At 50.5% G+C, this 27,232-nt stretch overlaps 12 protein-coding genes across 12 annotated transcripts; 4 read left to right on the top strand and 8 right to left on the bottom strand.

The window, feature by feature from the left end:
* Positions 1-1,955: 1,955 nt before the first annotated feature.
* derA (putative ER-associated proteolytic system protein Der1) lies at positions 1,956-2,705 on the bottom strand (the record flags this gene model as incomplete). The annotated part of the gene is made up of 1 exon (XM_056932871.1): positions 1,956-2,705. The coding sequence occupies one exon, from the start codon at positions 2,703-2,705 to the stop codon at positions 1,956-1,958; it is 750 nt and encodes a 249-aa protein (XP_056792830.1).
* A 778-nt stretch (positions 2,706-3,483) lies between these two features.
* Positions 3,484-4,067, top strand: N7539_003270 (histone H3 family protein; the record flags this gene model as incomplete). The annotated part of the gene is made up of 2 exons (XM_056932872.1): positions 3,484-3,625; positions 3,721-4,067. The coding sequence occupies 2 exons, from the start codon at positions 3,484-3,486 to the stop codon at positions 4,065-4,067; spliced, it is 489 nt and encodes a 162-aa protein (XP_056792831.1).
* Positions 4,068-5,022: 955 nt separating this feature from the next.
* Positions 5,023-9,268, bottom strand: N7539_003271 (uncharacterized protein; the record flags this gene model as incomplete). The annotated part of the gene is made up of 6 exons (XM_056932873.1): positions 5,023-5,867; positions 5,934-6,586; positions 6,642-6,757; positions 6,812-6,829; positions 6,889-6,999; positions 7,061-9,268. 6 exons carry the CDS (start codon positions 9,266-9,268, stop codon positions 5,023-5,025), a joined length of 3,951 nt encoding a protein of 1,316 aa, XP_056792832.1.
* An 850-nt stretch (positions 9,269-10,118) lies between these two features.
* Positions 10,119-11,249, bottom strand: N7539_003272 (uncharacterized protein; the record flags this gene model as incomplete). Its single annotated transcript, XM_056932874.1, has 1 exon — positions 10,119-11,249. The coding sequence occupies one exon, from the start codon at positions 11,247-11,249 to the stop codon at positions 10,119-10,121; it is 1,131 nt and encodes a 376-aa protein (XP_056792833.1).
* A 2,387-nt stretch (positions 11,250-13,636) lies between these two features.
* On the top strand, positions 13,637-15,340 carry N7539_003273 (putative hydrolase, alpha/beta fold family; the record flags this gene model as incomplete). Its single annotated transcript, XM_056932875.1, has 6 exons — positions 13,637-14,344; positions 14,408-14,568; positions 14,624-14,704; positions 14,773-14,896; positions 14,958-15,086; positions 15,155-15,340. The coding sequence occupies 6 exons, from the start codon at positions 13,637-13,639 to the stop codon at positions 15,338-15,340; spliced, it is 1,389 nt and encodes a 462-aa protein (XP_056792834.1).
* A 488-nt stretch (positions 15,341-15,828) lies between these two features.
* Positions 15,829-16,533, bottom strand: loc1 (the record flags this gene model as incomplete). The annotated part of the gene is made up of 2 exons (XM_056932876.1): positions 15,829-16,119; positions 16,213-16,533. The coding sequence occupies 2 exons, from the start codon at positions 16,531-16,533 to the stop codon at positions 15,829-15,831; spliced, it is 612 nt and encodes a 203-aa protein (XP_056792835.1).
* Positions 16,534-16,912: 379 nt separating this feature from the next.
* On the top strand, positions 16,913-17,586 carry N7539_003275 (NADH dehydrogenase [ubiquinone] 1 alpha subcomplex subunit 6; the record flags this gene model as incomplete). The annotated part of the gene is made up of 3 exons (XM_056932877.1): positions 16,913-16,955; positions 17,081-17,142; positions 17,320-17,586. 3 exons carry the CDS (start codon positions 16,913-16,915, stop codon positions 17,584-17,586), a joined length of 372 nt encoding a protein of 123 aa, XP_056792836.1.
* Positions 17,587-18,021: 435 nt separating this feature from the next.
* On the bottom strand, positions 18,022-19,299 carry N7539_003276 (uncharacterized protein; the record flags this gene model as incomplete). The annotated part of the gene is made up of 4 exons (XM_056932878.1): positions 18,022-18,339; positions 18,415-18,609; positions 18,667-19,129; positions 19,217-19,299. The coding sequence occupies 4 exons, from the start codon at positions 19,297-19,299 to the stop codon at positions 18,022-18,024; spliced, it is 1,059 nt and encodes a 352-aa protein (XP_056792837.1).
* Positions 19,300-20,452: 1,153 nt separating this feature from the next.
* N7539_003277 (succinate--CoA ligase subunit beta) lies at positions 20,453-22,151 on the bottom strand (the record flags this gene model as incomplete). The annotated part of the gene is made up of 6 exons (XM_056932879.1): positions 20,453-20,763; positions 20,847-21,601; positions 21,662-21,758; positions 21,836-21,908; positions 21,971-22,045; positions 22,110-22,151. The coding sequence occupies 6 exons, from the start codon at positions 22,149-22,151 to the stop codon at positions 20,453-20,455; spliced, it is 1,353 nt and encodes a 450-aa protein (XP_056792838.1).
* A 1,034-nt stretch (positions 22,152-23,185) lies between these two features.
* On the bottom strand, positions 23,186-24,046 carry N7539_003278 (uncharacterized protein; the record flags this gene model as incomplete). Its single annotated transcript, XM_056932880.1, has 1 exon — positions 23,186-24,046. The coding sequence occupies one exon, from the start codon at positions 24,044-24,046 to the stop codon at positions 23,186-23,188; it is 861 nt and encodes a 286-aa protein (XP_056792839.1).
* Positions 24,047-25,865: 1,819 nt separating this feature from the next.
* N7539_003279 (uncharacterized protein) lies at positions 25,866-26,236 on the bottom strand (the record flags this gene model as incomplete). The annotated part of the gene is made up of 2 exons (XM_056932881.1): positions 25,866-25,922; positions 25,985-26,236. 2 exons carry the CDS (start codon positions 26,234-26,236, stop codon positions 25,866-25,868), a joined length of 309 nt encoding a protein of 102 aa, XP_056792840.1.
* Positions 26,237-26,777: 541 nt separating this feature from the next.
* Positions 26,778-27,177, top strand: N7539_003280 (uncharacterized protein; the record flags this gene model as incomplete). Its single annotated transcript, XM_056932882.1, has 2 exons — positions 26,778-27,000; positions 27,092-27,177. 2 exons carry the CDS (start codon positions 26,778-26,780, stop codon positions 27,175-27,177), a joined length of 309 nt encoding a protein of 102 aa, XP_056792841.1.
* Positions 27,178-27,232: the final 55 nt, after the last annotated feature.

Raw genomic sequence — 27,232 nt, forward strand, 5'->3', positions numbered from 1 at the left:
AAAGTACTACATGTGGAGCTGAGTGACCTCCAGACACACTTGTAAGTTGAAATGGATGGTCTCTGCAAAAGTGTAAAGACGGTGACTGGAGAACATGGCTCAGGGCTGTACCCATTTCGAGGCGGGACTCTTAAACTCTCAATACCTAGAGTGATCTCAATTTGAAGCACTCCCAAATAACGGTCAAACTATACGTCATGATCCCACCTCCAAACGTATGAGGATCCGTCTACAGTAATCAGACTCTACCCTACGATACAGATACTGCATATTTATCCGCGCCATTCTCCAGCTCCTAGCAAAGTTCCTGCCTCGATAATCGGTGGCAAAGCTGTACCGTTTCACCAGCACAAGCACGATAGGTTCTTAGGTAGTGACCACTGACCACTACTAAGGTAGTAAGCAGTTAAGCTCTAAGCAAACTACCGGTCACCGTGGAGTGTGCCAGTGGACTGTGGAGTGTGGATATTTCGACTTGACCTCATTTTTGCGCATTTCAGCGATGCGCCTCGCTTACACACAGTACCAAATACCAACTCGAGTGTATATGGCTACGTGCAACGTAGGTGCATGCATCAATGCACCGATCTCCCATGCTCCTCGACGAGTGACATGCCAGTCTTCTCCCCGCTTTCATGGACCTCTCCCCGGTTCCCAGCGCCCCCTCTCCTAGATCTTTGTCCTGGCACGAGATCGGCGCAGGCATAAACCGCCCCTGACGTGTGGGTGTTGACCCGCGGGGACAAAGCTTAGGTGGCTTAAGCTTGAGCCGGGCGGCAGCGGGCAGGGCAGACGCGGCCATGCATCAAACTGCATATTGAAACATCAGTGCCCAGGTTAATCTGCTGGAGAACGGTCCCGTGTGCTGTCGGTCATTTGGACTGCTTCGATGGTCGATGTGCTTGGTGCACGTGGCTTTGGCGCCCTTTTTCCTTCTTTCTTTCTCCAAACTGGGTCTGATCTCTATGTCGAGACAAGATGAGCTCATTGGGTGGGGGTCTTGAATAATAGTAAAAGTAAGGACAGTACCTTACTATTGTTGTTTTGTATGGTGGCAAAAGGTCCACGAGCGCTTGTGTGGTAAGATACTTCACAACCAGAGGACCTGCTGCCCGAATGATATCGATACGGACAATCAGTAAGATGCTCCGGCAGGTTTCTGGCCTTTCTTGGCTACATTGATACCATTCTACCAGTGCTGACTGCTGAGTAGTACTAGGTAGTAGGCAGAGTCCGAGCCTTGGCCAAATCACATATTCTTGATTATACCATAGGTGGTCCGGCTCGATCCCCCTCTACCATGGATACTGAAGGGGTTTGCGACATCATCTGGCTACGATCATGGCGGGAGCATGAACCTTAAATGAGAACTTGCTCAGCACGCATGTGATTCAAAAGGGTCATTGTCGTCGTCCAAGTCTGAGGAGCGACTCGGACTTGCCGATCTCGCTCCAATAGACCATGTAAACAGCGTACGCAGGTTCACTCAAGTGTACATGAAACGGCCTGCCCATGTCAAAAAGTCTTTGCTATTCTGGGGCTAAGAACGAATAATATCAATGATGTGATCTGCAAATCTCACAGGGTATCTTCGATATGATTTGGAACTAAACGTGCGTGCCATTGTCTGGGATGTTTTGTGTTGGTGGGGTGCATTTGGAGCGTTTGCTTGGCCGAGTCGTGTGTCCACAGACGCTTGTGAAGAGGGTTAAGCTTTCTGATGGAGAGTAATGCACCCGCCAGATGCCAAGCCACACCGGGCCCGCCTCAACAACAAGACCATTGCTGACAGACATATCAAGCCGATCCATCTGGGTATTCATACATCACGCCGATAACTCGAGAACAGAGTCTCCTCGTCCCAACACGTCAAGGTCTGGACGCAGCTTGTCGCAATAAGGATCGCTTCAATACCAAACAAAATAAAAATTCAAGTTCGATCGCAATCAATTCGATCATTGTGCAATTGCAGCAGGAACATCATGTCCTTCCCGATGATTGTCAACAGGACGGCCCTGTGCCCTAGTTGACTGGGTCTCGAAAAGCCGACGCCACCACGAAGGAGGATCCAAAGGCCGATGTCCGCCGTGTAAGGGGGGGTACACGTCATTGAAGAAGTACCAGACATGACCGACCGCCACCCCGAGCATCTCATCCTTGGGCACGATCTTGTGAAGAAGGAGGCTGAACGCCATCAACACCCAGGGCAAGTAGGGTGCTGGAAACACCATCAGTCCCAGAAAACTCAAGCGAGTGTCGGGGTTACGTCGCGCCCAGATATAAACCAGGCATGAGCTCAATGCGGAACCCAGGTAGGGCAGGGAGAGGAAAGGCGAGATGATCAGTAGAAGACTGGTCGCGTAGAAGATCAGCCAGGCGAATCGTGCTGGCGACCGGCCGGAGGATTCCTCCACGAGGCGTGAGTATCGTTGGAGAAAGAACACGTGGAAGATGAGGTCGAGGTCTAGTCGGCCAAAGTAGAGGAAGGTTGTGAAGAGGCGCCAGTATTGTGATTTGGCGTAGACTGCGCGGAAACTGTAGAAGAGCTGAAGCTCATTGACGATATTGCAATGCACAAGCACGGAGGTCGCCACGGTGGCTACCGTCCACCATCGAGTCACTGGCGGCATTTCATAGAACCATTGCTCCAAAGGGAACTGGCCTAGCTGGCCCATCTGGCCATTGTTTCCCCAAGCATCAGCCATCGCACAGAACGAGGGAGAAGCTGAAGTCTACAATCAATGACTCCGGGCCGAGCTGAAACGTCACAAGTGAAACAGAGAGAAAAGAGAGAGAGAGAGAGGAAGTGTTGGCCGATGTCAATGGTAGATGCCTTCGTTGGAGAGACCAGATAGACCGATTAGCCCGATAGAGCTGGCTGGCACCGATAAGAGCGATAAGAGCAATAACAGGCAACTGAAGTTAAAAGTAGGGCCAACGTAAGTTCGTGGAGTAAGCTAGGCCGTTTCTGCAAATGCCACGTTATCGATAACGCATGTCACGTGCCTCGGACGCGTCGAAGTCCTCGTCGCGGGAGTCACGCGCACCCGAAAGTTAGTAGGAGTGAGTCGTGTGTGGTGAGTGACTGAGTGGAACGGTCGCGCGGGCGCTAAGGACGAAAGAGCTCATAATTGACCTTTTCCCAGCCCCTTCCATTTTACCCTTTTGGGCTGTTTCGCCTGACAACTCGCTTGGATTGATCCAGCTGTCAGATGTTGGCAAGCTCGTTGTCGTTCCCCGCATCCTTTCTTTGAAAAGTCTTCGTTAGGAGTATTACTCGTGTCTACAACGACCTTGCCAGCTGTCGCGCAAGCACCTTTTCGACACACCTTCGCAGATAGCTTCCGAAGAGACGGGCAGCAAAGCAAAAGCAAAACACAAACCTCATCCTCACACAACCACGAAAGTCAACGAAGGCGACCTCGCATACTGATCGCGAACGAATCTCACCGATAATCTCCGGTCATACATACACAGCACATAATGGCACCATCTCCGAAAGCCAAGAAAACTGGAGGCGCCAAAGCTTCAACGTTAGCGGGCGGCGCAGCTGCCGGCCCTTCGGCGCGCAAATCAACAGCTGCAGGAAAGAGGCCGGCAGGGAAAAAAGCTGCAAATGTACAACGTATGTCTCGGGAAATTTTACTCGGATTCGAAGTCCTTGTAGACAAATCTTCAGCCAATTGAGAATCAATCTAACGAGTCTTTCTCTCCCAATAGCCGGCGACCCAACACCAACGGGGAAGAGACGTCGTTACAAACCCGGCACTGTCGCCTTGAAAGAAATTCGTCGTTACCAACGATCATATGACCTTCTGATTGCAAAACTCCCCTTCGCTCGTCTCGTCCGTGAAGTCGCACTGGATTTACTCCCCGCCGATGTGGGCGCAGAGCTGCGTTGGCAATCACATGCCATCCAGGCCTTGCAAGAAGCTGCAGAGGCTTTTATGGTGCACTTATTCGAGGATACCAATCTATGTGCCATCCACGCCAAACGTGTGACCATCATGCAGAAAGATATCCAACTAGCGAGGAGAATTCGTGGTGTTTGGGGCGGTCTGGGCTGAGATCATAGGAGATGAATTTGAATGCTCAAAGCGGTTCATTAATCCAAGCCCCCCCCCTTCCCCCCCCCCCCCGGCAAGTCTTTTCAAACTTTGTGCATTTCTGCGTGTCGAGATCGGACAGCGATTACAGTCGTACGTTCAACCGCAGAGGGAGTCATTCAAGGGAGGTTTTCTTCGCCATCGTCCTGCTGTCTCTCTTAATCAGAACGAGGGATTCTCAACCAGCCAATCTAGGAGCCATGGGCGTTTATGTGCGTTTCGGTGTTACGAGGGTTCTGCTTTGCTTAGTGAAGTCTTGCCGCCTTCATATTTTTGGATTTCTACTTCTATTCTTTCCCTGATTTTTGTCGTTCTGAACCTGAGAATTTGGAGCCAGGGTCTGATTTATACCATGGTGGTTATATGTACAATAGCATGGCTATGGAGTGGGTTCGACGTACATTTCTTATATTGAGATTGTGCAGCAAACGATCTGATCGACGCTCAAACCTTGATCTTTTCAAAGGATAACGGAGAGTGATCAGACGGAAATTGATATGGATCTTTAATTGTACCAAGGGTCTTCATGTTCATTTCGTATCGGGCATGTCTTGTCATTGTACGTTAGCTAGATCCACATGTTTGAGCCATGAATCCTTTGCGGACTGTAAATCGCTTTCATATGAGTTTTGAAAGGACGGGATGCAGATATTGCTACCTTATTCAGCGGGGAATAAGATGTTTGGAACATACCCACCGCGTGCAGAGACAAATTTTGAACAGGACCGGAGATATGAGGAAAATGATTCAACTTGGAAACTCCAACTCAATGTAAGCTATAGATGGTATCTTAAACAGGGCGCTGAATCCGACGGCCTTCGCGGGCATTATTCGCGAAGGGCTTTAGACATGACATAATATGTGGGTTTAGGGGATCAATTGAAGGCCCAGCTTCACTCTGGGGGAAGGGAGAAAACTATGAAGCTGGTCGTTTCAGGCTAGGGGGAAGACCTGTGATCAAACGCTGGCCTTCCTCTCTCACGCCACGAGCCTCTTCCCCTTTTCCGTGTCGCTCAAGTGTTTCCGCTAGCATTTCATCCGTAACGCTGGCCCACAGCCGGTCGTTGGCTCTTTTAGCCATGGCCCGACCGGCTCGGACACTTTTCTCGGCTTGTTCACCGACAACACCGCGGAAATACTTCCAGCTCATGAAGGTCAGCGTCATGCATGTGATTTGAGAGTTGCTGATCGCGGTAGCGGACTGAAGAGCATGTTGCAGGAAAGTCTTGGTTTGGATGGTCGACTCCGTCTGTACAGTGGCACAGACGAGATAGTATGCTGCTTGGATGTACTTGTTCGGCCCGTTCTGACAAAAGGGTTCGATAGTTGCTTGCACTGCAGGGAGGTGGGGATGAGCGGGATGAGAAGGGTCACGAATGATGAGGATGGTATTCAGAGCGGCAAGAATGCAAGTGTCTCGACAAGGATCGTTTCGGGCCGTTTTACTAGCAGACTGCGAGAGCGACAGCAACGGAGATTGGAAGATGCTCAGCGCCTGAGCGAGGTCACCAGTTGCTTGCGCAATGGTGCCAGCGGCATACTCCATCAAACACTGGATGGACGTGGGCAAATTTGGCCCACACTCTTGTGCGAACTGTCGAAGCTCCTGCAAGGACTGCGCGGCAAATTCCCAATCAGTCCGAGCGCAAGCGAGGAATACACGTTGTAGAAGGAAGTTGCAGCAAAGAGAGCGGCGCCATTCAACACGTTTCGTGGCGTTCACCATCGACTCGGAAATCTCTTGGGGCGCGGTGAAGCTTCCTAGAGTTCCGGGTAATCAGTAATTGTCCTAGCAGCATGAGTGTGAATGTGGAGCAGTGGACGAACCTTGAATCATACGGAGCCCTTCATCCAAAAATTGCTCCGCCTTGCGACCATCGTAGGAATTTTTGGCACTGAGCGTAATTGAGCTGAGGAAGTACGAAAGCGCGTAAAGATCATGTTGCGGCAGCCAGTTGAAGCTGAGGAGCAAGGTCCCATTTTGCACCTGAAGTATATCGCCCGTATCAATTGATGAAGGACCAGCCGATTTGCCACTCAGGGGAACAGAGAATGAGCCGTCAGCTCGCCAATTGGGGTCGTTCAAGGTCTCATCTGCTAGAGTTTGTAATGCCTTGAGCTTCTGCGATGCCTGTGGAACATCGTATTCCAACAGACTGCAGCAGATGTCAACCATCTGAGTCAGGGTCACGAGCTGTGGGATGTGCTTGAATTCTTCATTCAGTTGATGGCTGCGAGCGGCGGCCAGCGCGCGCTGAGCTTGTTCAATGGCATCTGAACCGGTTCCTTGCTGCAAATGTGCCAATGCTTCAATGACAGCCGCCATTGCAGCCACTGCTTTGTCGCCGTTGCGACTAGCCATGGTAGAGATCTTGGTAAGATGCTGAAGAGCCTGGACAGAGTCTGGATGAGATGAAGACGAAAGTGAAAGTGTGACCCGAAGGAATCGAAAAGTATATTCCCAGGCAGTATGACGATAACTGAGGCCAGGTTAGCATTGGAAATTTGATCAAGATCGCGGGATATAGCACATACGCCTCTACATCTTGAATCATTCCGTCGACAGCCTTCAAAGATGCCTTGGGATTGGACTTGTGAAGCATTCGCGCAAGAAGATGCTGCATGCTGTACTTCAAGTCGAGCATGCGGTTCTGCTTTTCTAGTCAGTCTCCGCATTGGAACATATTTAAAGGAAGAATGCTGACCCGTTCACAAAGATCAATCTGGCGAGTCAAGTCAGTACACAGGGACATCGAAATGAAGCAACAAGATGAGTACGTACACCCTTGCTAAGCGCTGTTTCAGCTTCCAGATCATTTTCCGTCTCCTCATAAAGGGTACGCGCGTAACGCAATCGTACGAGAGCTTCTTTCCGAGGCTGCAAGCGCCAATTCTGGAAATTGATAGTTGCGGTTAGGATATGCGAGTCATGGGTACTGGTAAGCAATTCTTACCTTCAAGACAGCCTCTAAGCACCCCAGACCAGTCGAGACAAGCTTGTAATATTCCTCGACATCGGCCTGGCTTGTTCCCAGAGCAGTTCTAGTGCCGTGGCGATGAGCAGCATTCAGATACTCATCTGCGAGTGACAGCAACAAAACTTGATAGTCCACGGGCGGCTTGGTGACCTTCGTGACTCTGTCCGGGCTCGCTTGTGTCGACAGCTTTCTAGGAACAGGGACATTTTGCGTCTGCGACAAACCACCGACAGGCAGGTCCGAAGGTGCTGGAATCATGACCTGCGGAACAACTTGCTTTGGAGGCGATGGAGTGGGCTGAACTTGACTTGAGATATCCACCTTTGGTGCGACTGCCTCTGGCGGCGACGGGTTGAGAGGTTGCACGGATGGCACCGATGGCACCGATGGCACCGATGGCACCGACGGCACTGATGGCACTGATGGCACTGATGGCAGTGATGGGGGTGGTGCTTTGGGCGGGGAAGCTTTTGATGGGCCCACTTTTGGAGGCGTTGGCTTTGATGCAGCTTTCGACTTTGGCTTCGACACTTTAGTGTCTGCTTTAGGCTTCTTGGACTCCTTCCTTGGCTCCTTTCTTGGTGTCGACGCCGGCTGCTTCGGTTCTTTCTTGACCGCACTCTTTGCAATGGACGGCTCTGCTTCAGCAGCCGGCTTGGGCGGAGGCGGGGTCGTCTCCTGAGCTATGGGCTGCTCTATGGGCTGCACTTCAGGAGCAGACGCAGGTTCTTCCGGCTGGGATAGAACACTTGACAAAGGAATTTTTTGCGTTTCAGCCTCTTTGCTCTGGGGTTCTGGGACATGGAAGTCATTTGCCTGGGACGATGGGGCCGTTGGAGGGACAGAGGTAGGTATAGGCGGGAGTTCGAGGGAACTTGACAGTTCACTCTTATCAAGCAAATGGCTTAGAGAGCCATACCGTGAGCGCGGGGCAGTGGGGAGCGGAGATTGAACAAAAAGCTCGGCAGGATTGATAAATTGATGTTGTGGTTGCTCGATAGGTAAAGAGGGAAGGGGAACAGGAGGGACAGGAGGGACAGGCGGAGGTTGTAGTTGTTGAGTGTGAATGGGCTCCGGCTTCGGAGCAGAGGGTGAATTAGACGGTTGCAAACCTTCTTGCCGGATCGGCTGGAAAGAAGGTTCTTGATATCGAGGCTGCTGAGCTTGCTGTGTTTCAGGTGGGGGTTGTGGAGGGCTTTTCGGCTGATGTTCTGCATGCTGATTCAAAGGTTCAGATAGTTGGTGCACAGGCTGTTGAGAAGGTGCTGTCTGCAGATTTGGCGGTTGGAGAAGTGGTTGTCGAGGATGTGATGGTTGTGACTGGGGCGGCTTTAATTGCGGCTGCTGGCGTTGAGGCTGCTTATACTGATTCTCTATCAAATAAGTCTGCGACTGCTGATGTGGCGGCTGTCTGTTCTGCAACGTCTGGGTCTGAAGCGTGGGCTGAGGACTTGGCTGGGACCTGGGTGAAGGTTGTAAGACCTGCAGCCTGGGGGATTGCTGTTGGGACGGAACTATGGCAGACAGGTGCTGCAATTGTTGTAATTGGACTTGAGGGGACTGCTGGAACTGCGATCTTGGGGAAGAATGCTGCTGGTATTGTACTCTGGGAGATTGTTGTTGAGCATTCAAACGGGGTGATTGCTGTTGGAACTGGGGTCTTGGTGACTGCTGGTGTTGCAGCTGGGGTCGAGGAGATTGTTGCAGTTGGAGATGTGGAGACTGCTGCTGCTGTTGGTGAATATTGATCTGAGGTTGCTGTTGTAGGACAGGAGATTGCCGGGCTTGTGAGATAGGTGCATGTTGCCGTTGCGATATTGACATCGGCGATGGTTGGGAGAAGGCAGGGTATTGAGGTTGCACCAGCTGTTGAGCGTGAATCAAAGGCGCCGGTTGAAGAGCCGGTGGTTGTTGTTGTTGCTGCTGCTGCTGCTGCTGTGATGGCAATGATTGAGCCTGTGATGGCATAGTCTGAGAGAATTGCTGGCCATATTGATTCCAGGACTGTTGTTGCATCATCCCCATTGGATATCCGATTGCTTTGCCGTAGCCGTACGGTGACTGCGCAGGGGGCGCGACATGATTGAATGGATACTGCGGCTGAGGGGCAACCTGTCCAGTCTGATATTGTGTCTGTTGAACATACTGCGGATATTGACCGGAGTTTGGCGGTGGGTAGCTCATCGCCCCGACGTATACCACTCAGTAGATATGTTCACAAATGGTCCTCGGCGACTCGTTGACTTTCCATCCCGAGCGCATCTGATGGCTTCCGCGTCGGGGCGGAGAAACTCGCGGAGTCAGCTGATTACACGATAAGGACGGCAATAGCAATCCGATAAGCGTCAAGCTTGGTCCAGAATGCGGAGTGACGGAATGTTTCTCACGGAGTTAAATCACTAGCGTCCTGACTCCTGAGAGCTTCCAAACGGATGAGCGATATCGCTTTTACACAAGGTCAACGTGTGAAAGCCGTCGAACATTTGATTACAGGTTCTAATTCGTGTCATGGTTTCTTTTTTTAACTATCACAAGCTTGTAATGTTCGATCCGTTGTCAAAAAATTGGACATTATTACCAACCGGAGTACCTACCTTCAGGTAAGTGACTACCGGAGTATGAAATATACAAGGTGAGTCGGGAGTCTTTGGGCATCTCAAACTACGTGCTCACTTGCAGATTCTTTCTATTAAAATGGATAAGTGGCCACTTCGTACCAATGTGTAGGGTACATTGAGCACGAGAGCGAAGTATCAACTCAAGATATGATCACCGTCTGACATGCGAAAACAAGAAATATAATGGAATGCAGTGTAATATTCTTAGCCTAGCCTCAAACCCCTATTCCAGCGGACTCAGGCATCATGTCTCCCATGAAAACGCCATTCGATGAATGCCCATCCAAACGCCTTTCAAACCTCCCAGAACTGAAACAATCGAACTCCTGTTCACTCCAATCGCTCCAGGGGTGTGTGTCGCAAGAAGATAGGGAGGAAAGTAGACGTGACGAGTTCCTAACCTATTTCCAACGCCTTCAGAGCATGCGAATCGATGAATAAAGAGTGCTCAGCGGTTGAGGATTGACCGCCGGGTCAATGATCTCCTCTTCGATGGCGGGAGAAAAAGTCAATGGGGGATGTTCCCGAACCGTCCAGGGACACAGCTCGTTGCAGTTCTCCACGCCAATTATAGGCTCGGCTGGATGAATACGCTGTGATGCCCACTTGTCATCCGGGATGAGCTTAGAACCACCAAGGTTGCGCTGTGTCATAAAGTAGAAGGTGTCTCGACCGATCTCGCCAGAGTTATATGGTTGTTTTCGCGGGCACTTGAGGGTTGTGTTGCAGGCACCGCAGACAGAGATCCGGCGACAAGATGTGCAGTAAGCGTCGAAAAGGCGACAGACGCTGGTCTGATGGACGCTCGAAAGCCAGAGATCGACTGATCGATGTGCGCACCCAAATCGAGGTGTCATATACTCCTCTTTACCCACTTGACCTGCCTCGGTGGTCATTTCGTACTCAATTCGCACCCGCAACTGATCGGTCTCATCCAGCTCTGGGTAAATCGAGATTTTCAACTGTGTTGGTCCGTAGGTCTCGGTACAGGAGTGCCAGCAGTATCGATCTCCAACTTTGTCCCCAAAGTGTGTTCGCAAAGCTTCCACGGAAACCCTCCGAACACGAAGATGGTCTACCAGGTCCAATTTGTCCCTGAAAGTAAGCTTCTTACAGGGACAAAGGTCGACAATCCCCGCAAGGTCGCCCAGGTTGCATGACCGATGGTCTGATTTCCGTCGTAGTTCGCGACTGCTGAACGCTGCACGAGGATGTAATTTCAAGCATTTCGAGCACGCAAACCATCGCCCATCCTCCAGAAGGTTGATGAATTGCCATCGGGACGAGACAAAGTTGTGACCGTTGCGATAGTGGTGGAAAAGCGGCGCAAAGTCCCGGCTAAACCGGAGCGATTGTGACGTGAGAATCCCACTCGAAATCGCGAGCATGCGCTTGCAGGTCAGCGCAAGCGCTGCCTCTGGAACCAAAGTCAAGTGGGAGATGATTTCCAGCAACAGCTCCGCTGGAAGCTCCAGGAGATAGCAGCGGCCCGCTCCATCCTTGTGCTGTTTACGGTAGCGGGACGGTGACCATGATTTCATTCTCATGGTGAAGCGAAATTTCTTACCCGCTCGACGAAGGCGTTCGGAAATGCCGGAAGTGGACGTCTTTAAGGTCATAGAACAGAGGGGCGGGTTTGTGTTTTTAAATGACAAATAAAGGACTTTCAACGGTTGTTTGATGACCAGCCCGCATGCGCGAGGATCGGCGATATCTGATAGGATGGGAGATCTCACGAGATCACAGAAGTTGGTGCGATAATAGCTAGTTAGTACTGAGCGACCATTATTGTCATACTGTTGCTGCACGAGGAATGAGACCGTGGACAATGGTCAATGAAGTGGTGTTTGTGAATCTCATGAAAGATCAAGAAGAAGCGACCACTTTTATCCAAGCCGGGGGGGGGGGATCTGTTGGCCTTGAAGTAATGCTTGGGCTTTTGCAAGAGTTGCACGAAAACGGACCATGGGATCAAGTCACGGTCGAGCTGTCAATGCTATCAGCATTACACATGGTTGGTGATCTACGAGCTGTCACCAACCTAGTATGGGCTGTATAGTTCTAGCTCGGTCCTCGCCGCGAAAACGGACGTCTAAAGAGGCTTTGTGCGCCCGCGTTATTCATCCCTTCTTTGATCTCAAAGCAGTCTTGCATGAGGCATCTCGCAGCCAAATTTACGTCTAATCGGAATCCGATCAGATAGAAGTCAGGTGTAGAACAAGATTGGGCGCCGGATGCTACCAAGGGCTGTTCCGCATGCGGCAATCTGCTTGGCCGCATCGAGTCGCATGATTGCATCATCACTCCCACGATCCGTCAGATTCACCTTTCCCATCAAGGCCACGTTGGGCCCCATCTGCCAAGATTTAAGCATGCAGGAGAAAACCCAGCCACATGTCCATGTGGATGACTTGATCAACTGACATCCACTTGTCGTCTGGTGAGGAAGGATCGTGAGTTTGTGGCAGTCCTATGACTCTATGCTTCCGTGAGAGCAGAGTGGGAGCCTTAGGCCTCCCATCTGATCTGCCGACCGTCCAGTTCCACGGCGGAGTAGGTAGGCGGCCTGACGGTACAGATGACTACGACCTGGAATAAGGCCCCGGCCTAGACAGTCTGCTGCCTCGTGCATCCAAGAACCCACTGTGTGTGACTGCACTGCAGTCACTGCAGTGAAGTTCAAGTCACTGTCAGTGTACTGACTGTAGTACTAGTCAGTGGTCACTGCAGCATAGAATGAGGTATGGTCTGAAATTCTAGCAGTTTTCCAGTGTGCTGCCCCACACTTTGGGTGCTGCGGAGGCGAGTTCCTGACTTGAGGCTGACAGTCCCTCCTTGCAGAAGGGGTCTCCTCGGTAGGCTGTTCCGAACACTGCCTAAGTCGATACTCGGGAGTCGGGCGCAGAGTTAAAAGGCTGCTGCACGATAGCAGGCTGTCCTTATCAGAACACCTCGCTAATCACCTCGTGATACAAATTGAAACCTGGAGATCTTTTATTGCAACTGACACCAATGAGCACGTGAATATTCGACTGCCTGTTGTCACTGTGCCACCCCAAGCATCGGTGAGTTCCTTCGAATGCGTCCTCGGTTCCATACTTTATTGATCACAATATGATTAGCAAGAATGCCTTCGACTTCAGACACAATGACTTCCGCAGCGGTGATCTCATAGACTGTGTATACTGTATAGTCATTCTATCTGGCTCAAATCGCCAGAAGTTCCGCAGAGCGTGGTTCACTGCCGATCGTGGCTTCCGTTACTTCCTCGGACAAAGTTACCTACTAGTAGTAGTCTAATCACTCATGTCACTCATGTAGAGGCGCGTTATGTTGTAGCCGCTAGCTTCCTAGTAACCTACCTACCTACTACCTAAGTTGAATAACTGATGTTAGTACATCCTCGCTTACATAACTTGGTGGATAATGACTCATGGACTCATGGATCAGTCGGCAGAGGGGTAGCAGTCTCAGGCCCTTTTCTTATGAATGTGTATCCGAGTTCACGGACATGCTTGGTGCGGCTCAGTAACTCAGGTCTCGATAGATTGATAACATGTACCTGGCCCGACTTTTGCACGTGACGATAGCCCATCGGCATCTCGACGACCGTGAAAGCCTACTAAAAGTTGAAAAGTTCGAACCCGTGTCATCGGAAATCGGGGCTTAGTCAAGCCGGTCCGATCGGGAAGGACCGAGGCTGACCTGTTATCGAGGCCCTTTTTGGTTGATTGAAGAACTTGGCAAACAAAAATTCGATTGATCTTGCCTCCGAAGGGCGCCATTCTTTTCGTGACATTTCTTTTTTCCACTCATTAGATTCATAGATTGCTTTGCTTGTGTATTTTTTCTGCCGTCTCAACTCATGTCGGAGTTCGTGTCAGCGCTGATCAAATCATTCCCCCTATCGCTTCTCTTATCAGCTCTCGTCGCCATGGGTCTTCTTTCCTGGGTGCGTCCCAGCGGACGAATCTCATTTTTCCACGCCAAAGACAACAAGCTTGTCTTGACGAAGAAAGAAAGCAAGACTGGTACCAAACAGCAGACGACCTTGGTCGATATATGTCGTGATGCGACTCCCGACTCATGCCATTTGAACCCGATGTTGTTCAATGGTCATTTGCAAACGATGTATACGGTTCTCAAGCACGACAATGTCCCCGTATACTACAAGCGCAAGATGTTCGAAGCCGATAGTCCCATGTTCACGGGCACTTATGCAATTGACTTCGTTGTCAAGCCGTATGACATGCCACCTGAGGGGGAATTGACTGATCAAGCGAGGAAGTATACTCAACCGTCGGGGCTGCCACCGCGCACATCCTTCTATTCCGAGGAAGAATTTGCGGGAATTACTTCAGATGACACGAAACCCATGCTGGTCGTCCTTCATGGTCTGAGTGGTGGTTCTCATGAAGTCTATCTGCGACACGTGCTGTTCCCGCTCATCGCGGATGGCACCTGGGAGGCATGTGTGGTCAACTCGCGAGGCTGCTCCCAAACCAAGATCAGCACCGGGGTTTTGTATAATGCCCGAGCCACTTGGGATGTGCGACAATCTGTGAAGTGGCTAAGAAAGACTTTCCCAAACCGACCTCTTTTTGGTATCGGATTCTCACTCGGAGCCAATATTCTTGCAAATGTAAGTTGATGGAAATGGACTGAAGTTCGAAGACCGGTGACTTGAACTAATGTCACGGAACAGTATCTTGGAGAAGAAGGCGACCACTGTCAGCTCAAAGCAGCAGTACTTTGTGCTAGTCCTTGGAACTTGGATGTCAGCTCCGTAAACTTGGTGAGCTCATGGCTCGGCAAGGAGGTTTACAGCAAGACCATGGGGTCTAGCATGAAACGACTATTCGAAGCGTGAGTCTACCATGTCTTGTTTTGAGTCCCCAGACTAAGACTGATTGCACGATAGACATGTCGATCAAGTATCGAAGAACCCACGGATCGACGTCGAAGCGATCAGAAGCATCACCTACTTGCACGAATTCGATCGGTAGGTCTCTTTCTTCAAATCCCCTGATCATACGGCCTTGATTTGATCTTAACAACGTCTTTCTCAAGGGCTTTGCAATGTCCAACATGGGGTTACCCTACAGAAGGTGCATATTACCGCGACGCTGCCTCCACAGACGCCATGCTTCAGATCCGCATTCCATTTTTTACCGTTCAGGCTGAGGATGATCCTGTATGTTATTCTTTGCTCGGTCTCTTTGTCGTTTTGCCTCTTTGCTAACAAGTCGGCCTAGATTGCCTCGCGTAATGCATTGCCCTTCCAAGAGATGACTCAAACTCCCTATGGTGTCATGATGACTACCTCCTGGGGAGGGCATCTGGGCTGGTTCGAACTTGGCGGAGAGCGTTGGTTCGTTAAGCCGGTAAGCAAACGAATTGCGGAAACACCTCAGGTTGTCGGCGAGATAACCGGACTAATCTCTCTTTACAGGTGACAAATTTCCTGAATAAAATGGCCAAAGAGATCGACACCGATATTCCTGGAGTCGTTGAAAATCCTGACAGACTCCCAGGACGGATCATCAGCCATTTTGGACCCGAGAAGGACGATGACGTCTCACCAAAGCCCGAGTTTCTTCCGGTGAATCGTAAACTGGATATGAAGCTTCCGATGTAAAACTTTTTTCGCATCCATGTCATCGCATGGCCGTTCTGTTGCTCAGATACCTGCAATTGTAACTTAGACGTTTTTTTTTTGCCTGTTATTTCGAGCGAGTGAATTCTTACACAGGATCTGAATATATCAAAAAACCGTCATTAGTCAATAGCACAATCACATCTGACTCTCACTCACCATTCAATTCCTTGCAAGCGGTTTATTGCCCAACTTCAATGGAGCTCTGACCTAGGCTCACGGTATTCCAAACAATGTCTAGTGAGCACACCCAAAGCCTAGCGGCAGACACATCAGGGGCCTGGGAAATGATTTATGACTATTGTAGAGGCAAGACGCTATTCACAAAACTTTGAATCCGAGGGAATCACAAACCCCACACGAACGCCAAACCCCGGATCTAAGTACATGATATGGTATAGATAATGGCCGCTCTCCTGCGGCTTTCACCTTTTGTTTTTTCTTCCATTTGCCGAGCTCAAATCACTTGTCTAAGCGAAAGAGACACTCTTGCGCTTGCTCTTCACGGGCTTGCTGTCGCTTGTTGATCTTGAAGCCGAGGAGCTCTCTGACGCCTTGTCCTTGCCACCCTTGTTCTTCTTCTTATTGCGAATGGAATCCTTCACGGCATCCAGCTTGGACTTCTTTTCGTTCATACGTGCCTCGGCCTCAGCCCTCTTCGCTTCGCGGATCTCCTCGAGTTGGCGGGCTTTCATCATCTTAGACTCGATTTGTCCCTCTTTCTCGGCGTTCACCATTGCCAGAATGGTCATCATACCCTCCTATTGACATCACGAAGGAACAATGGTTAGTCTCAAAAACCCGATATGTCAATCCAGTTTTTTTATTTTCTCCGTCGCAAAGCGAAAACTAACCTGATCGTCAACGAAAACCTTGCCCTTCTTCTTTCCCTTGGGCTTCACAACTCCGACGGGTGTGATCTGGTTGAGTTTGGGCAGATCGAGCTCCGCCTCTGTGTAGACTCGCTTCTTCTTCTTTGCCAGCATCTCGGGAGCCGTGCGGGCCTTGGACTTGACTTCTTGAGGAGGGGGTCGCTTCGCACCCTTTTTGCCGCTGGGTTTGCTCACGCGGGACGAGGAAGACATGCCGGCTGGCTTGGAGCCCTTGGGGCTCTTGGCTCCCTTGGAAGCACCCCCGGAGGAGGGGCCCTTGGACGACCCTTTGGTGGGCGCCATTTTGAATATTTGGCGAAAGTTGTGGTTTTGGGGCGAACTGCGAAGAGTTGGAAGTAATTCACCAGGATGGTCTCGTTGGTGGAGCAAAAATCCGAGAAGAGGACGATCAAGAGTCCCAGGTGTCCTGAAAATTCACGTAACTGCAATATTTAAAGAAATAATTACAGAAATTCAAAAGCATGCGACTCAAAGCCGGCCATCAAAACTGCAAGAGAAATTTTTGAAACAGGAAGGCGGTGACACTCCCCGATTCCACCCACCGAACCTCGATGAAACCTCCACCATCCGAGAGCTCATCAGCATCCCGATCCTTCCCCGCGCGCTGCTTCTGTGAGATCGATTCGGACTGGGCTGAGCGGATACAATCCCACTCGACACAATGACTATCAACCCTACCTACCTCGCGCAACGGACGCGTTCCTGTACGTTCCTCAATCCTCCGCCATCTGAGTCCCGAAACCTTCGGACTACCCGCCATGCGAGCTCCTCAATTGAGACGACAATCGAGCTTTGGGGAGTGATTGACTGACTCCCACATGTTGTTTAGCTGTCAACCTTGCCGATGCCAAAGCCCGTGTTCTCAAGTCCTACCGAGAGTGGCTCCGCGCGGTCAGTTCCTCCCATATCCCATAGGAGCGCCGCCCTTGCTCCGGCGCCAACCTCTCATTCTTCAAACTTGTCTCTACGAAGCTGCGCTGTCCACGAATATCAAGAGCCACCATTCAATTACGGAACTTGCGCGATGTATAAGGATCGAGCTCAGCTAACATCTCAATACCCGTACAGTCCCCCGAGATCCAAACAATGTACTCCCTGGGCATGCCCGTATCCGCCATCCGCACAAAGATCCGCCAGGAATTCGAAAAGCACCGCTACGTGAGCCAACTCAGCGTCATTGACGTCCTTCTCTTCCAGAGCCACGCCGAGTTCCAGGAAACCCTCAACTACTGGAAGCAATTGTCGCACGTCATGAAGTACTTCCGTCCCGAGGAGGACCCCGGCGCGCGTCTGCCCCGCAACTTTGTTTCTGGCTTCTTGGAGGGTCGCAATTGAAAAAGCTTCATTCTCGATATCCTCATCTACTACCACTTGTGCTTCATTGTCTCTTCCTCCTTGTCTTCTTTTTTTCTTTTGTTTTGCGAACATGTGGGATGAACCGGCGAAGGAGCTGTGTCATCGACCACGACATGACGTGTGTATATATTGTCTGACTAGACCGCCAAATCGTTCTGATATCATTCTTTGCTTTCATTGGAGTATTTGATAGATCTGAAAGTTGTCCCATTTACGAAACAGGGGGCCATTCATGTGGCTTATGCTCCTACTCAAACGAAGCCTGTATAAGGCCCATGATCGGGCCAATGAGTGAGCATACCGGTACGCCGCGATGTGCGCAAAGTCTGACTTGGATCGATCATTACATGGAACGGTTAAGCGGGATATTTGTTATGTACAACGTCTGCGTTCTCCTTTCCCTCTCGGCTCAGCTCACCATTCATCCCTCCCATTTTTTTTCCCGAGAGACAGCCTCGAGTACTGCGAGTGTGTTTGCTCAGACCGACGAGGCAGAGCCTCAAAGTCAACATGATCGCGCTCGAGGCTCAGTCCTCCAAATAGATCTTTCAGACCATGATTGAAGTTGTATACGCATACCGCGGCGCAGAACAGTGTGCCAATCATCAGGACCAAGGAGACGTAGGCGAACAGCAGCATCATGGCCTTGTCTGCGGTATTCGCGAGTTCTCCGTTACCATTCAAAACGACAATGCGGCTGACAAAGTAGGCTGCGAGGGCACCGTGGGAGAGCTGCGCGGTTGACGAGTTAGTTTCTATGTTTGTGTGTTACGAACCGCGGGGATTGACGACCGCGCTTAGACTTACAATTGCAAAGATCATGGCCAAGGTCCACTCCTTGCGGACGGCCCAGATAGCAAGGGCCATCATGATGAACGAAGCGGGTAGAATGGCCAGTGTGAGTGCAAACTCGGGTTGCTGGAAGTGCACGTCAATCAGGTCGTACTGGATGATGAAGACGGTGATGAAATAAAACTTGGATTTGATGAGGACCAGATAGACCTGCCAGACTCGGTCAGTTTGTGCATCTCAGATCTGGGGTTTGGGGTTGAGTCTTACCTCATATGCGATGTAACGAATTTTGATACTGGTGTTCCCATGAATTGTCCGATAAATGGCCCAGGCATAATCCTTATGGAGTCGATAGGCAAACGGCCAGACCAAGGCCGTGCAAATGCCAAACACGACCGGACAGGCAACCAGAGCGGGATACACCCGGCCTATAAAGTCGAAGTGCACATTCACCAATGGCTGCAGGTTCGCATCACGCGCTTCTGGCAAAGTTGCGATCGCTTCCTTCATCGATCGGGGCTGGAGGCCCGAAAAGACCGTGATGCAGACATTGCTCGCGCAAATGGCGAAGAGGAGCAGATTGTTCTTGTGGTGTACGGCATCAAACGCCAGAACCACAAGATAGAGACATGTAAAGACGAAGATGACCAGATTGATGGGGACAACGTATCCAACTGACACTTGCGTGATGTTGGGATTCACCCATTCTTGCCATTCCACCAGCGTGTAACTCGAGTGGTGTTAGCGTGACTCTGCCCTGATAGGTCCGATAATATAGCCTTCAATCGGGTGCAATCCGCCGGGATTGTTAGCTTACATCTGTAGAGCCGGAACGATCAAGGCCTGGAGGAGTAAGGGCCCACAGAACAGCCATTCATTCCTCGTGGACGGGCCGAACATTTTATGAGACAGGGAAGAAGTCCACAGGAGCGAGGATCGCGCGCGCACCGAGAGACTGCCGGGGATGCAAGTCCAGGACGCCAATCAGCCTGACACCGGGCCGAGTCTTGGACCAGGAGGAGGCACTGAAGCAGAGTAGTCAAAATCGAATTTCGCAGTCGGTCAGTCACGAGCGCAGCCGACCCCCTATGAAGTTTCAATAAGAGAGGGGAGCCGTGCCTGCTCACGAACGGGTATGGACCAGACTTTGTCTATTTCCCATGGACCAGAACCACCGATTTTTCCGGATCAAAGTTCTCCTTCACATAGGCAAACCAGTCCACCACCCATTGTCTTTCTCTTGCATCTCCATCCAGGTTGGACATCCACTGCCACTCCCTCTCTTCTCTCTCTCTCTCTTCCCAACGGGAGCGAGTCCACCTTTAGCAAGTATCGGCGCTCATCCGGCTGAGAAGTGAGACCTGATAGTGGAGCCTTCGGCCATGGCGCATCAATCATCGTCCGCGCCAGCCTTAAATAGAAGCGGAGCATCGTAATGAACCCAATAATCGCGGTTGTTCATCATTCTTGCGGCGATTCCTGGAGGTCGATCGTGTCGAATCACGTGGCTTGCTCAGATTTGTGCTCGACGAACACGCAGGTGGCGTCGCGAGCTGAAGCATAACGACAAGAGATAAACTAGTACGTTCGTATGAGCGATGAGCTAACTACATCACTACAGTACATCACCTCACATAGAGCAATGACAATAAAGGCTGTCGATTTCGATGGAGCTCGATCGGGATTGTCTTTCCCTTTCTACTCATCCTCGGCTCTCGACTGGTGCACAATTGCACATATCACATTGTCCCATTCTGGAGAGACGGAAACAGGGGGAACGCAACCTCAAAAGATGAAAAGTGTAGGAGACATGAAATGAGCTACCAAGGCTACCACTATCGTCGCGCTGTCACTTAATTGCCACAGCCGGCGGTGCCCCCCCCCCCCCCCCCCCCCCCCAACACTACCAGTGCTGTCACTCGTAGAACTTATCTGTTCCATGTTCCAAATGATCATCAGGGACATGCCGACTTTGCCAAGACCTTCCGAAGGCGATCTCCGAACTTCTGCTGCAACGAACTCACCTCCGGCTTCGCAGGGTCCACATCGATCATCATCCACGCTGGGGTGAATGTTTCGTGGCGTTGACGATCTTCTCGGCGGCGAGCTCAAAGTCCGGCTCGACGATCACATTGTCTAGCGCGGATTTTGCAATCTGGCGTCCGGAGATCAGTATCACCGTCTCAATATTCCATCTCATGACGCTTGAATAGATGGTCAGTGGGGAAAAGAGGTGTGGTACCAGCTCGAGACCCTGGTCGCTGTTGGTGCCCTGCAGTCGAATCACCACCGGAACTTTGAACCCTTTTAATTGTTTCGCGGCGGCCACGATGGATTCGGCAATCATATCACATCGCACAATGCCTACAGCCCCCGTCAGCGACCATCACAACCTGGACCCCAATGGACGTCATGGACAGTCACTCCGAGGGAAAGGGAAATGGTACCGCCGTAGATGTTGATCAATATGCCACGAATCCTCGTGTCGCGATTCAAAATCTCAAACGCCTTCAGTAAGGTCTGCCGGGTCGCACCACCGCCGACATCGAGGAAGTTCGCACACTTTCCTCCGTACAAGCTCACCAAGTCATTTGTCGCCATCGCCAGGCCAGCCCCGTTGACAAGGTTCCCAATGTCTCCGTTGAGTCGAACGTAGGAGAGGCCCGCCTGGGACGCCTCGTATTCATCCTCTTCGTCTGGCAGGTGCTCTTCAAGGCCGAAGATCTCTGCTTGTCGGAATCGAGCAGAATTGTCGAAGGTGAACTTGGCATCCAGGCAGACAAACTGTCCTTCACAGGTTCGCACCAGTGGGTTCAACTCGAGCAGAGTCGCATCCTTTTCGCGGAAAAGTTTCACCATCTGACGGAGAATGTGGCTAATCACGCCCATCTCTTGATCCGAAAAGCCAAGCTGCGCTTGGATATACGCGACAATTTCATCCGTGATACCGTGAGTCATGTCGAACCAATAGTGCTCCAATTTATCCGCGTTGGATTCGATGTCGACTCCTCCCACGTTGGAGATCAACAGAACTGGCATGGACCGGTCGCGGTCAAACGTCAAAGCGACGTAGTACTCCTGTGCGACATCGACCGCTTTGTAAATGTACAGTTTCTTGACGAGGAGACCGCCTGGCGGAGTCTGTTTCGTTTCGAGGTAGTACCCGATCATTCTGGATGCGTTCTCAAACGCCTCGATCCCTCTGAGATGTCGCATTAGAGAAAGATTGTGACCATGCTGGGTCGGCCATCGAGGGACGTACGAGCTCATGATGCGCACTCCCCCTTTCCCATCGCTTTCATACTTGCCTTTTCCGCGGCCCCCAGCCAGGACCTGAGCTTTTACCACAGAGGGCGCATCTTTCAGAAAGCCAACCGAGTCAGTTCAGACCTTCCTGTCCACATATCATCAGGAAACATGATCGAGGTGTGCCCACTGATCTTGGCGACCACTTCCCTGGCTTCCTCGGGTGTCTCGACCACGAAGCCGCGAGGTACCGGAATATCAAACTGGCAGCATTCAGCACAGGAGGTAGTACTTTATTACGACCGAACAACAGCAATCCACTGACATCTTTGAGTAATTTGTGCGAATGATATTCAAGAAGACTCAGCCGTCGCACTTGAGCTTTGAATAGACGGCCACGCTAATCGATGATCAGCTTGAAAGGTACATTCATCGTGAAAATGTCGAGCTCTAGCGAAACTCACCACTTGTGACACTTTGAAGATACTGCGTAGAGCCCCGGGCATTTTGAGTTCAAACGCTTCAGGCCTCGATATAGAACTATCACTGCACTTGTTGGTCCGCAATAGTCGTGGAAAACAGTTTCAAGAGAGAGTTAAAAGGCCGCGGGATGTTTTTTAATCCCCGACTCCAGACACACAGAGAGATGCGGATTTCTTTATGAGCGACCGAGTCCATGAAATGACATCAACACTAAGCTCATCCATACGTTACACCATTTCTCATTGACCACTCCTGAATCATTTGACGTGAAACGCTATTGCTGGGTTGAACGCGGGGAAATCTAAGTTTAAATGACAACCATAACCAGCGGACCTGTTGCGGAGGGATTGAACCCAGGTGGAAGCCAATGACAGTGAGCCGTGAAATGGGGTATCTCGAAGCTTAGCATTAAAAGCTATCGTTCTATGTGGCTCTGTGATTGGAAACGCGTAAGGTTATTGTGAAGCTATCGCCGCAATCTTCCGGAGACTGATGCAGTTCATTCAGTGCGTGGCCAATGTGCTCGAAGAAAGTGTAGCACTGATACCTGCACAGAATACAGTAGCTCAGGTCACAAGAGGCCATCTGCTACATGATCATGGATGCATGGGCTTTTGATCCCATCTCTTACTTATTTAAGATTGCAGTGCAGTGCAGTGCCTATTAACGACTAACGGTAAGGCAAAATAGGGAAGAAAGCTTCACCTTCTGCGTACTCCTAGAACGAAAATCCATTCTTCACACTGTCCCCCAGAATCGTGAAAGGAACTGCCTAAGCGAAATTCAAATTGGTATAAATTCTTGCAAGCTAATCACGTTTCATGCTCTCTCCAAATGCTCAGTTTTCATCCCTAAATCGCCGCTGAACTAATAGCAGGGATGTCAATTCGAAAGAAAATCCCATGTGAGTGCGCTCTCCCTCTGTCATCGTCCCTCTCCCACGGGCGACACACTCAACCTTCCCCCCCAGAACTCATGGTCGATGTTCCATGCTCCGCCCTCCGTGCCATCCATACTATGGGGCACCCGCTTCTCCCAGTCCTCACTCCCTGTGGTCTCACCATTCCTGGGCATCTTCAAGGTCATCGATGATTTCGATGGGATGGTGCGCCGATCCTCCTTGCTCAAACAAGGCTCCCGAAAGCATTCGGTGCAACAGGTCTTGTTGCTTGTCACACCACCACGCGAACCGATAAGGCGGCTGGTAGGGCGTCCAACTGATGGGGTGATATTCAACACCGAGCTGGAGGGCGAACTGCCGATTGCGATGGCCCCGGATGGCACGCTGAAGTACCCTGCCAAAGCGAGGGACCTGCCGCACCAACTTCTGGACCGCCGCATCATTAATGATCTCAGGGCTGAAGATGCAGAGAAAATCCGAGAGCAGGATCGATTGCTCTAGATCCAACTCGGAGATTTTCTGGGCGCGCTGGTCCTGGCTGACCAGCATCATGGCCCAGAGCTGGTAGTGCGCCTTGATGAAGCGGGTTTGTTCAGTCGGGGACAGCTGCTGGGAAATTCGGGGGTCGTTGTGGCTGTTATTGACCCAGAAAGTGTGGTAGTAGGTGATCAGCTTATCCATGTTGTGGGACATCGAAGCAAAGTGAGCGATCAGACTCATTTCAGTGATTGGGTGATCAGTGGCAAGTAAGCCCTGTTCAGCTACGACGGCACGCATCTCATTGTAGCAGGGAAGTGTTCGAGCCGCAACGGTTTCACAGATCAACGGAATATGGGCATTGAGAACCCCATGCAGCTGCTTGCAAGTACCACTCAGACAAGCAATATCCTCAAGAGAGTCGAGGCTTTGAAAGACCGCGATCTGCAGCTCTGGAGGCAGAGACATAAGCCCGACGGTAGGGTTGGAGTCTTGGGTGAAGGACTGCTCGGTTTCTCCGGAACGCTCTGAGATGGACATCTTGGATGCTTATGGAACAAGAGCTAAGCCAAATGAAGGTTGTCGAGCTGACAGTTGAAAAGGCAGGACGTAAAGGGCTGTCAAGTCGAATGAAATGAGAATCGACCAGGGAGGACGTGAATCCTCAAGACGATAATTGTACTTCTGACCTTGATAACCACGGAGCCTGTCTTTGGTAAAGAAGGAGCGTTGACTGCTGTTTTCAAAGCAAGAAGATGCTCAAGCCGGACCGATACATCGAATGATGAAATTTGCTTAGAAGACCAAAGGGAGTTGTAGCAACCAGAATGAGGGAGGAATGAATGTTGGAAGATCTTCCGATCAGAGAAAGTTGACGGTGGGATTTCCCTCTGATTTATATCGCGATCTACCTGGTAGAAACCAGGGCTCCGCAAGGTAGCGGACATGTTATCGCAACGTTCGCATGGAACAAAGTGTCCCAGAATGCCACAGACAATACCTCATCATCGCAAAGGCGATGTCGTTTTGATAGTATCCTCCGACACTCTAACAACTGCTTTTCGGAAGTTTCCTGACAGAACCGTTGAACTTCTCGTTACCATCTACCTTACGACGCAAGCCAAATTCATGTCTGAAACTTGAGCCTGTTGAGCAGCTTCGTGGAAAATTCTCCAAAGCGACGATGCAAGGCTTACCGGTGGCGGTGGAGAAAGACACGGTGTTGATGCCTTTGTCTATATCCGCCGTGGTAAGTGGGTGCAGAGTGGTCATTTTAGTGGCGCTGACAAGCCAGCTTGGTGTTGACGGGGTCCGTTGATACGCCTGATCAATGAGAGTAACAAATTGTATTTGCACAATATTGCTCGGGCAGCCATTTTGATATCATGTATAGAAGTTGAGGGCCAGATGTTGTGGTCTCGTCGGAAATGCTTGATCAAATCGAGGTGGCTACAACATAATCTACATTATGATACTTGCTCATTGAGAGAGTATGTGATAAGACATTGAAACCGTTTCATTTACGCAAGAAGGTTCACACAGAACTGGACAGTGCTGATAGATGGGGGTTATACGGGGCACTGGAAGCAGATACGAGGCTAGATGGAATAGGGCAGGAGAGGAGGTACATCCTCATGAGGGGGTGTTATAGAGGAGTGAGCCAGCAGAGAGAAAACACCTACTGATAATCATGTGATTTGATCGAGCTGGCCGGGCAAGAAACGTGGAAGAGTGGCACCCAAACCACGATATACAAGGTCTTAATTCTACATATCTTATACTTTTATATGTTTTACACGTAAATTTTACGTCGCATCATATCATGGAGGAGTTCTCCTGCACAACTTATTGGCTACACCTTCATCAGGTGATAATCAAGAATCATTAGCTCAAGATATTTTTTACGCTGAGTCACGTATGGAACATCTCAGCTTATGAAGACCTGGTAAGTATGTGTTGCCAGAACCACAACATTTGTGACCGCGGCGGGATAGCCATCAGAAATTATTGCGGAGCGAAGTGACGCTATAATAATGGGGCCCAGTCCTCACTTCTGGTAGAATCTTTACTGTCCGATTAGTCCACTGGGCGGTCTCCCTGTCCAAAACACGTGAGCTCCAATGTTGAAGTACAGTTTGCTTTTGCTTTCATCAAAGTATTACGGTCGGTGTAGAACATGAAGAATTGCGCCGGTGGCAAAAGGATTAATTATAGCAATTGCTTCACTCCGCACCTCCTTCCGAGAGGGACGAAGTGTCGCCCTAGGAACACTCGTAATTAATAGTATAGTGAATGTAGATACATCTTCGTCCGCCCGTTGATTCTTCCATCTGTTGCTACTATTTCAACCTCCTCTCGCTTAGAGCAGGTGGTTCAAGCTGCATTGCAGATTGAGGTCCAAGTTGATAAGGCCGACCTATTGATCCCGAGCGTTAGAAGAAATTTGATGCCTGTAGGTGGTGCAGCAGGAAAGCTCACCTGGTTCACTGCCTCCTCGGAGCAACAGTAGACGTCGCCTCCAGAGCAGTTCTCGCCGAGAAGACCGGTGAGGATGTTACCGAGGGAGAGCAGGCCGCCGTTGCCGTTGCCACTGCAAACGACAGTCTGTTGGCTGCCACAAGCAGGCTGCTCATTGCTGGGCTTCTTGCCTTGAGACATCTTGCCGCCAGCCTCTGTGGGTAGAGCAATGGCCGAGGCAGCCAGGAGAGAAAGGGCCACAAAGTGCTTCATTGTGAATTGATGGAGAACGAGCGGTGGACTAGATACGTTGAAGCTGACGGGTCAGCTTGATACTTTTTTTTGTGTCGTTGCGTGTGATGCTTATCGGCCGTGTTGTCGTGCAAGCGGAGGTCGGGCAATACTCACAGTCTGAGATGCTGGAGGGCTGAAGATAGAAGCAACGTGAGTCGGAATAATCTGCAAAACGAAACCCTAGAGAGGAAATTTCCTTTGACCTATATACCTCCCGTCTCAGTGAACATAACGCGCCACCTAGAAACTCTTCTCTATCCCAAGATATAGATGACACGTTGAATCAGCTCGTCTTGTAGCTCTTGACGTCAACAAACTTCAAATAAAGTTTGTACCTTATCAGACAGTGTTACATGAGCCGTCTCTCATTGTGGAGTCTGAAGATTTTCAGTGACAGCGACGATCCCGTTCGAGAGCTTCCTCTTTCCGAATGCGGCGTCCAGCCGCGCTTCAACCACGTCAGAAAGATCCAAGGCCTTGGATAATGGACCCAGCGAGGCTCAATGTTACAGCTTAAATCATGGGTGGTCTTGAAGGTCCAGGTCTCGTGAATAGCTGGTTCTCTGTGAAGATTAAGGCACAATTCAAGGATTTGAAAGAAGTATTACTCCTCGATTTCGATCTGGACTGCACATGCCGGGCGTCTCCGCTTCACAGTACCTCATCCTTTTCATGGTGGTGGTTCAACATTATTTCGGGCGATGAGCAGCTGGAGCTCAGCCAAGGTTCCCCGATGATGAGAAGTAAGCTAGAGCTAATCGACTACCTCGATATGAAAGGTCAGATATAGTGAGATCATAATTTCCCAGGGTATGATTGTATTCACTTTTTTAGAATGCGCCGTCGCTTTTTGGGACTGGGTTCCACTTTTGGACGGGAGGGGCTCACCGGTTCTGCAAAGCCAGAAATATGTGTTGTAGATGGGATGCGTAGGTATTCTGCAAGGTTCGCTGTTATTGTGATGCTAGATTTTTT

The sequence above is a fragment of the Penicillium diatomitis genome (genome assembly GCF_028827545.1).
Source record: "Penicillium diatomitis strain IBT 30728 chromosome Unknown utg000003l_segment0_segment0, whole genome shotgun sequence".
Lineage (NCBI taxonomy): Eukaryota > Fungi > Ascomycota > Eurotiomycetes > Eurotiales > Aspergillaceae > Penicillium > Penicillium diatomitis.